A 10,686-nucleotide genomic window follows, 5' to 3' on the forward strand; every position below is an offset into this window, starting at 1 on the left:
CTCATTTAACTCTAATGCTAGTAATGGCTAACCCAGGAAAATACGTCATAAGGTTCTCGTTGCTACAACCTCGTACTAACAACGACCATACAGCAGAGAATTCCAGAGCTTGATCATTCCCTTCGGTTGGAACTCCATTAATTCCGAATACCTTCGACCTCTCTGGCGAATTTTTCTGTCAAAAACTCATTCAAAACTAAAGGGAATCGATATGGATAGAGGGATGAGAGCTTCACTCAATATTCTTCTCTCTAAAGTATGATCTCCAAATCACACATTACCAATTTTCAACCATATCTGGTTGAGTAAATCACTCACATTCCTGGAATAAAAGATTTCACACTAATTTTCCTTTGCACCGTAATGGAAGGAGTGAATTTCCATATTTTGATATTTCCTCAAATATGTCTTTTGTCTTTTGAAAAATCTTTGTTGCAGAAATTAAGACACCATTAGTTCATATGCCAAAATAACTTAGGAGAATTTTCATTCACATTCTCCAATGTGGTATTTATACGGCGATGACATATCAGTCACATCAATGCCACGTTAGTAATTTACCCTAAATAACTATTTTAACAAAAAATTTCTTACCAAACTATTTTTAAATAAAATATATTAAAAAATTTTAAAATAATAAAAAGATTAGGGAAAAAATCAATTTTGATCACAATATAAAAAATTCATCAATTTTGGTCCCTATATAACCAAAATTTATCTATTTTGGTCCAAATATAAAAAACTCATCAATTTTGGTCCCAATATAAACAATATCAATCAATTTTGGTCCCATTATAAATAATTTTTATCAATTTTGGTCTCATCGTTAAAAAATAACGGAAATTGCTGACGTGGATATAACGGAGGTGACGTGGCAGTTGACTTGGAAAATACACGGCCATGTACAATTATACACGGCCATGTTGTTACATGGCCATGTACAATTATACACGGCCATGTTGTTACATGGCCATGTATATTTCAGTGTATAATCATACATGACCATGTTGTTACACGGCCATGTACAATTATACACGGCCATGTTGTTACAGGGCCATGTATATTTCAGTGTATAATTATACATGACCATGTTGTTACACGGCCATGTACAATTATACACGGTCATGTTGTTACATGACCATGTATATTTCAGTGTATAATTATACATGATCATGTTGTTACACGACCATGTATAATTCTACACGGCCGTGTATCTTTCTGTTTCGGTCTAAAATTTTAATATTTTGTTATATTTTTAATTTTTTTTAATTTAGAATAGTTGATATAGTTAAAATAGAAAATAATAATAATAATAATCATAATATAATTAAAATATATCAATTTTAGTTCAAATATAAGTATTTATCGAGTATGTTCTTTTGGAAGATTTTGTCTAAAATTATACTATTTAGCAAAAATTTCAATACATTAATTGGATGTTTGTAAGAGAATTTTTTTTTGCAAAATAATAGAATTTTAGACAAAATCTTTCAAAAGAACATACACGATAAATACTTATATTTGAACTAAAATTGATATATTTTAATTATATTATGATTATTATTATTATTATTTTCTATTTTAACTATATCAACTATTCTAAATTAAAAAAAAAATTAAAAATATAACAAAAATTAAAATTTTAGACCGAAACAGAAAGATACACGGCCGTGTATAATTGTACATGACCGTGTAACAACATGGCCGTGTATAATTATACATTGAAATATACATGGCCCTGTAACAACATGGCCGTGTATAATTGTACATGACCGTGTAACAACATAGTCATGTATAATTATACACTGAAATATACATGGCCGTGTATAATTGTATATGGCCGTGTACTTTTCAAGTCAACTGCGACGTCACCTCCATCATGTCCACATCAGCAATTTCCGTTAATTTTTTAACGGTGGGACTAAAATTGATAAAAATTGTTTATAATGAAACCAAAATTGATTGAAATTGTTTATATTGAGACCAAAATTGATGAGTTTTTTATATTGGGACCAAAATTGATGAATTTTTTATATTGTGACCAAAATTGATTAATTTTAATTATATTGAGACCAAAATTGATTTTTTTCCAAAAGATTATATACGATACTTTAAAAAAAAAAAGTAATTTACCCTAGCCTGAGTAAGAAATAGTAACATATTGATCACAAAATGCAATCGCCATTTCTTACTGGTCAAACCTAACTATACATACAAAATATAAATATAATCATATATTTATATCCACAGGCACAGATATATATGTCTTCAATAATTGCATGTCTGCTCTGTTGTCGTTTTGTATGTACCAATGGCCAAACATATATATATATATATACGCACACATACTCGACCCTCATTGTCTATCTGTTCTCTTCAGTTACAAATAATTAGGGTGTGTTTAGGGTGTGTTTGTTTGGGATTGAATTTTAAATATATTATTCTATCTTTTGTTTTTTAAAAAAATATCAAATTAAATATATATTTTTTATTTTTATATTATACTTAAAAATCAATTTTAAATTCAGAATATCACATCAACATCTATTTATATCACGTCATACAATTATTCAAATTCAACGTATTTACTATTCAAATTCCAACTCAAAATCCAAACCCTAAACTCAGACACCCAATGAACTGATTCATCATATTGTTCAAATTATTATTATCATTTTTTTTTAATCTTTATTGATTTGATGTGTCCGTGTGACAAATTAACATTTTTTTTACGCATTCATATGGTACTATTCATTTTTTAAAAAATATTACATCAAATACATTTTTTTTTTCTCACAGAACATTAAATTAAATATTAATATTTTACTTTTTTCAAATTTTTAAAATTTTGAAAACTTTAAAAAACCTCTATCTAAATAAAATCTGTTAAACGAGAGTAAACAAACCCTAACAAGCTATTTGGAAAAAGATAAAAAAGTCGTCTTTCACTTTAATTTTTCAATTTAATTATTGTTTGATATTAAGATAAAACAGTACAGGGTAGTAGGTTGAAAATTAATATTTTTAATTAGGACAAAATATAAGATGAGCAAGAAATCAAACCCTATATGAATAAGTGAGAAATTGTCCGGGTGTGTTCTTCTAGTGTTTTTTTTTTTTTTTTTTTAAATATTAATAAATTATATATATTCATTATTTTTATATTAACTATATAATTTTATATACCTCATGTAAAAAATATTCTTTAAAATTATTTTACAGCCAAACATACCTGAAATTCATACATTGGATTTTTATAATTTTTTGGAATTATTATTTATTAATATTAACTTTAAGAAAATATTATACCAAATTCGTATTATTTCTCATAAAATATTGGGTCTGTTCTACCAGCAATTTTTTAATTGCAATTCACAAAAAATAATATAAATTACACAACTCTCTCTATCACACACACATAAATTTTTTTAGAAAAATTAAATACTTATTACAAAAAATAAAACATTTAATTTAAAGTAATGTACTTCCTTCGTCCCATTGAAAGGTTGTCATTTTTCATTTTCGTCTGTTTTAAAATAAGATTATAATTTTCTAATTTAATAATTGTATTACCTACTTAACATAATAAATACTCTTCCAACTTACATTATATTACACAAATGTCATTAATTTTATATTACACAATACTAATAGGGATATTTTCGTCACTTTCACTACAACTCATTATATTACTAATATTAAAAAAATTACGTGCAAAAAGTAAATGACAATCTTGCACCAAAATAGAAGAAGTATTTTATATTTTTAACAAACTTCTCCATATCATACACAAAAAATCAATCTATCCAAAACTCTAGGTTAACAGAGCCATGATATTCTCTGTTTCAAGTCAACGTAGATATTTACTATTTTTTTTAAAATAAATAAATAAATAAATAATAATATTTTATTAGCTAGTAAATTATATAAAATAATTTTACTATTTATCTTCAAAATAAATCATTTTATAAAAATTTAAAATATTTTAATATTTATATATATATGAATGATCTTTACTATAAATATAAAATAAATATTTTGAGAGCCTGAGGAATAGTAAATAAAAATTGTATATTGAATTGGATCATAGAAACCATATTGAATCCATTTTTGTATTATTTTTATAAATTTCTAAACTCCACAGCTTTTAAAAGTGTGAGTTAAACAAAGCGTTATCGATTTTGAAGAGATAAATTTGTCCAAAAGTGAGAATTTTTAATATTACACGGAAGAAGAAGAAGAAAGAAGAGACATAATATTACAGTGGTTGGGGTTTGATCTGTAATGGAGAGAGGAGTCAAAGTCAGAAGGGGCGCGTGGATCCCACGACACCACCCATACGGCCGCGACGCATGCTGTCGAAAACCCATCTTTTTCTTCTTCTTCCTCTTTCTTTATCTCTCTCTCTCTCTGTGTCTACTCACCTAACCCTAACCCACTTCATACTTAGCTTCCCGAACAGCCCCCAGTCATAAAATCACCTCTCACTTTTTGCAGATCATTTCTTGTCTTCCTCCTCCCTCAGATGCATCACGCCGACGACGACGACGAGAGCTTCGCTGATTTGTTGGATCGAAGGTTTAGGGATCGGATGATTAGGTCTACTGCTTCTGCTCATCTATTCTTGCTCAGAGATGTCTCCTCCTCCTGTTTGTGTTGTTTGCTTTGTGGTTAAGTTTAGTTCTTCGTCTTCTTCCTCTTCTGTGATTTTCTTAATTGAATTTTCAAGTTTAACCTAATTTGAAGAAATCAATCACGGAGAAGAAGGAAAATCCTGAATTGATTGGGGATTTGGAGTTGAATCTCTTCGATTTGGTTGCATTATTTGATTCGGAAATCGATCGGAGGAGTTAATTAGATACATATATACATATATATATATATATGGATCAGCTAGCTCAGGGCCGTCCATTACCGCCGCCGTTCCACGCCGCCGCCAGAGATCTTCAGCTCCACCACCAATTCGCGGCGGTGCATCGCCAGTACGAAGACGAGCAAAGCGGAAACACGAATCCGAAGCAAGATCGGGGCGGCGCCGGGATTCCGGAGGCGGCGGAGGAGGGTGGGTCCATCACGCGGCGGCCGAGGGGGCGCCCCGCCGGGTCGAAGAACAAGCCGAAGCCGCCGATAATAATCACGAGGGACAGCGCGAACGCGCTCAGATCTCACGTGATGGAAGTCGCCGACGGCGGCGACATCCACGACGGCGTATCGGCGTTCGCGGCGCGGCGGCAGAGAGGGGTCTGCGTGCTGAGCGCGAACGGGGCCGTTTCGAACGTCACAATCCGGCAGCCGTCGGCGCCCGGCGCCGTCGTGACCCTACACGGCAGATTCGAAATCATGTCGCTGTCGGGGTCGTTTCTTCCGCCGCCGGCTCCGCCGTCGGCGTCGGCTCTTACCATATACTTATCCGGCGGGCAAGGGCAGGTGATGGGCGGGACGGTGGTCGGACCGCTTCTGGCGTCCGGACCGGTGGTGATAATGGCGGCGTCGTTCGGCAATGCGGTTTACGAGCGCCTGCCGCTGGAGGAGGAAGATTCCGGCGGCGGCGGAGCGCAGCAGGTAATTAGTGATCCAAATTTTGAGGAGATGCCGCCGGAAAATATGATGAATTCATTGCAGGCTGAAATTCAGAATTGGGGCAGTGGTCGTCCTCATCAATTTTGATTCTTAATAAGAAATCAGAATTGAATTGACTGAGGATGGGAGAAAGCTTTTTCAGGTGATTTAAATTTCTGATGATGATGATGATGATGATGATGATGAGCGATTTTTATTTTTATTTTTATTATTATTATTAGTATAATATTATTACTAAGAACGGGGATGCTTCTTTGGAAAACTTTATGTATAATAATAATAATAATAATATTATTATTAGATATATATACTAAGCTAGTAGAATTTACTGATGACACACACAGAGTGAGGTTATGGTGATAACTTTTATATATGATTGGGAGTGGTTTTAATTAATTAATTAATTAAATTGAGTAGTTTATAGTTAGAGAATATATCTTTATAATAAGTTTGTTAGCATTTGGGATTGGATGATCGATGAGAAATCAAGTACTGAAGCTGAACCATCCTTTCGTCTCTTCTCCTCGTCTCCTCTATCATTAATTATTATTATATATATATATATATTGTAGATGTAGATGTAGATGGAAGATAGAGTAGTAGTAGTAGTAGTAGATGGATTCAATAATATATATATATATATATATATGCTGCGCAGGTTAATTAGGTTGTGACGAAATTAATTACAAGGGGTTTCTTTTTTGCTTGGTTCATGTTCATCATACGTGCACACCAATATTTCTTTCTGACATGAAATAAATAAATAACTCCCAGAAATGGGTTATATATATAAATATATATATTTATATTATATGTATATATGATTGAGCTGAGTTGAGTTGAGTTGAGTTGAGTTGTATGTATGATATATATCATCAGTGTTAGTTATCTATGAAGAAAGTAGTCCTCCCCTACTTGTGGCACCTTCCAGCAGCTTCTTTGCTTTTTGTCCCACTGCATATGATATCATATGTGTGTCTGTACGTACATATGAGAGGGGGTTGATTGATACAAATGAAATGGAATTGGATTCAATGAACCAGCACTGTACTGGCAACAGGCAGTGGAGACTAGCGAGCGAGTGAGTCCCTTCATATAAATTGATAATTGAATTCAGTTATTTTTTCACGTCTAATCCAACAGTACCTTGCCGCCTCTTCTTCTTCCTCTAAATTTCTGCATATATATATATATATATATATGTATATTGTCTATCTTTACATGTCCCACGTCGGAAGTCGATAAAAAGGTAGAGATATTGGCTCCTATATATTGACCTATTTGGGTCCTATTTTAAAATATGACAACAAATTTTTTTTTTTTGAGTAACTAGAGATAGTGAAATTGAAATTAATGAGTTGTTGTGAAGAGGGTTTTGCAATTTTATCCGTGCAAAAATTGTAATAAATATTTTAGTGAAATATCCCGTTTTGGGATCGTGGATGTAAGTCTGTTGCGAAACCAAACTACGTTAAATTCTGGTGTCTTGTTATTTTGTTTTTTTCTCTGCACGCCAGCAGTCAGGTTGCAGTTCCGCTGCGGGTTCCGCTCTTTGATGGAAAGAGTAATTTTACTATGTGGCAAAGCAGAATTCAAGACTATTTGGTGCAGCAAGGTCTTGATGTTACCTTGGAAGATGCAAAGCCTGAAGGTATGAAAGAAGGTAATTGGAGTACAATTCGGGAAAAGGCTGTTAGCACGATTCGATTGGCACGCACCTCGCAGATAAAGGTTACCGTGTTGACGAAAATATTGCCGAAGAGGTTGTGGAATATTTTGGAGAGTAAATTTTCCACGAAGACGTTGACTAACCGTCTGACTATGAAGATGGATCTATACTCTTTGAAGATGGAGTAATGAGTCAATAGAATTGACCATACTAACAAGTTTAATGAGTTAGTATGTCGACTGTTGAATGCAAGAGAGAAAATTAAAGAGGAAGAGCAAGCATATTGCTCTTGTTAGCTTCATTGCCCAAATCCTACAAGCCGTTGGTGCAATCAATGTTAGTTGAAATAACTACATTGAAATTGAATGAGACGATAATGGTTTTGAAGAAGAATGACAAGATAATGGGAAATGAAGATGCTTCAAAAGAGAGTCAACTACTAGCTGTGGGGAGTTCTGAAAGATGGAGGAAAATGAAGAGTGACCGTGGTGGAAGATCGGAATCTCGGCCGAAAGATTACAGCTCTATTAAGTGTCATTATTGTGGAGAGTTTGGTCACATTTAAAATCACTGTCGACTTTTTAAAGAATCTTGAGAAGTCTGAGAAATTTGAAGGGTAAGTCGAAAGTTGAGAACTCCGCGAACGTGGTCAATTATGAAGGTGATTTACTTTTTTTAAATACAAATACTGTTGAGAATTCTAATTGGGTGATGGATTAAGATATCTATATATGTAAAGATCAAGCTTTATTTGATACTTTGCACAGAAAGGGAGATTTTTGCTATATCAATATGGGGAATAAGATGAAGCAGCGAATTGAAGGCATTAGAAGAGTTCGTTTGAAGCTCCATAATGGTAATATTAAAACAATTTTTAATTTGAGGTATGTGTCTACTGTTGGAGCTAATGTTATTTCATTGGGCGAGTTGGCTTCACATGTGCATAGATATGTTGACACTAAAAATCTATACAAAGTGTACAAGGTGACAGCTTGATTATACAAGGGAGGAAAAACCAAAACAACATCTATTATCTAGATAAATACGCCTTGCGAGCAAATGTGGAGAACAACAATGATATGAAGAATCAAACAATCGAGAAGAGAGTTCGTTTCCCTTACATGGTCGAAATATGTGAGATTATGGGAAGAAGGAGGATTTGTTGTGTAACTTCCCATGTCCCACATCGGAAGTAGATAAAAAGGCAGGGGCATTGACTCATATATATTGACCCATTTGAGTCCTATTTTAAAATATGACAACAAGTCTTTTGATTTAGTAACTAGAGATGGTGAAATTAAGATTGGTGAATTATTGTGAGGAGGGTTTTGCAATTTTATCCGTGCAAAAATTGTAATAAATATTTTAATAGATTATCCCATTGTGAAATCATGGATGTAGGTCTATTGTGAGATCGAACCACGTTAAATTCTCTCTTGTGTCTTGTTATTTTATTTTTCTTTCTTTTCCCTTACGTGTTCCCAACAATATATATGTGTACATATGTTTGTATGTATCTATCTATGTCTTTTTTGCTTTTGTTCATCGATATATATACATATATCTATAGAGAGAGAGAGTTGTATGGAAGAGAAAGTGCGCAGTGGGAGTGGGATCCTCCATTTGAATCCAAGCGGCTAGGTTTTCTGCTTCATCATTATTACATCATATATATATATATATATGAGTGATGGTTAGATGTTATTATTTTCATGTTGATTTTTTTACATAACACCGTTTCTCCATCTCATTATTTTTATTATTTTCGTCATTTTACTCCAAAGTATCTATTAATAAAATTAATTATATATCATCAAAATTTTGGAAATAGGAGGTTCCGAGGCTTTTAAAAATAATATAGATAATATTAAATAATTTTTTTTAATTATTTCAAAAAATTCTAAACTCTTTTTTTATATAATATTATTTAATTTAAAAGATATGAAATATCCAAGGCTATTTCATGACTATTGCTATAAGGTTCGGAATTTTTCGAGTCCATTATAAATGAACTCGGAATTTTTAAAGCTTTATTATATATATATTTAAAAAAAAAAAATTCAAATATTTTCAAGTCCATTGATTGGTCTTATAATTTCCAAGACTTTATTATGTATATTGTTTTTTTATTAAGAAAATTGTCTCGAATTTTTTCAAGACAATTTATTATATATATTATTTATATTTAATTAATTAAATAGTTTTAAAATTTTCAAACCTTTGTTATATATATTACTATTTTTCCCAACTATTCAATCAAACGGTATTTAACATGTTTAGGCTCGTTCCAAGTATTACGCTCGTTGGATTCCGGGGCATGGGATCATCGGTCCAAAATATATTCAGTCTATTCGGTCGAATCTCTAAGGAAGTGACGCGTGTCAAGTAGGCAATATTTATTTTTATTTTTTGTTTTAAATTAAAATTTTAATATTATAATAGAAATTGCAATTTAGTCCCCTTCTTGTTTTCAATCTTTTCCTTTAGTGAACCCAAATGGCCCTCCCCATTTCGACCAACGTTCTGCCCAGTTGTTTCCGCCGCTAACGCCACCGACGATGCGTCTGCCCGCACAGCCGCTCCACTGCCGACGCCACCACTGACCCAACCCCTCGAGCCTCTGACGCCACCGCAGACCGACACCGCCCGTCCCAGCCCCTCCACTCCCGACGCCACCGCCTATTCGGAGACCTATCCCTTTCTTGGGGGTTTTATGTTTTTTCTTTTGAGGCTTTCAGTGGAAGTGCGAAAAGTGATATTAAAAATTGAAATTTGAATTTTTGTTAATGTATTGGTTGCAAATTTTGAGAATGAAAAAGATTAGTAGAAGAAAAATATGAAGAGTTGAGTTATTCTAATTTTTAGAAGTTTGATTGTTAGAAATTCGTTCGGTCTATCTTTCCCACCAGGAAATCATCTTCTTAAGATCGTTTTAGTTGTATGTTAGAGTAACTGAAACAAAGATATGTATGTTCAAAGAAGGGTCCTCTGTCACTATTGATTTCATCACTCTGGAAATGTTAAGTTGAATTCAAATTTCTGCAAATCTTGGTAGCTGGAGTGGTCATTTGATTGGACATACATGATAGAGGACTAGTCCTGGACAAGAAAAGAGGCAACATTTGAAGGTTTGTGTTGTTTCGTTGGTCCCATTGTGTTCACTTTTATTACAGAAAATCCTCCATATTGATTTGTTACCTTCTTCGTTCGGCTCCGTGCATAACATCGCCAAAAGAAACAAACATAAATCCACTTGTATATAATTTTGCATACTTCTTGAAATATATACAAAACAATGAAAGCTTTAAGATCCTAAAGTTTTTCACACATTTATTTGTTAAAAAAACTTAATTCCACATCAACATAAACATACATAAAAAAAAAAAAAAAATTGGTAGGAAAAATGACTGCATTCAATCAAACTTCCAAAAATCGAG

The 10,686-nt window shown here is 32.9% G+C and overlaps 1 protein-coding gene across 1 annotated transcript; it reads left to right on the top strand.

The window, feature by feature from the left end:
* The first annotated feature begins 4,254 nt into the window (after window positions 1–4,254).
* LOC127260328 (AT-hook motif nuclear-localized protein 22-like) lies at window positions 4,255–8,942 on the top strand. The gene is made up of 2 exons (XM_051288043.1): window positions 4,255–7,910; window positions 8,017–8,942. Exon 1 carries the CDS (start codon window positions 4,885–4,887, stop codon window positions 5,665–5,667), a length of 783 nt encoding a protein of 260 aa, XP_051144000.1. The 5' UTR covers window positions 4,255–4,884; the 3' UTR covers window positions 5,668–7,910; window positions 8,017–8,942.
* The last annotated feature ends 1,744 nt before the right edge of the window (window positions 8,943–10,686 follow it).

This window comes from Andrographis paniculata, unplaced genomic scaffold (genome assembly GCF_009805555.1).
Source record: "Andrographis paniculata isolate CXL003 unplaced genomic scaffold, ASM980555v1 Contig15END, whole genome shotgun sequence".
In the NCBI taxonomy this organism is placed as follows: Eukaryota; Viridiplantae; Streptophyta; class Magnoliopsida; order Lamiales; family Acanthaceae; genus Andrographis; species Andrographis paniculata.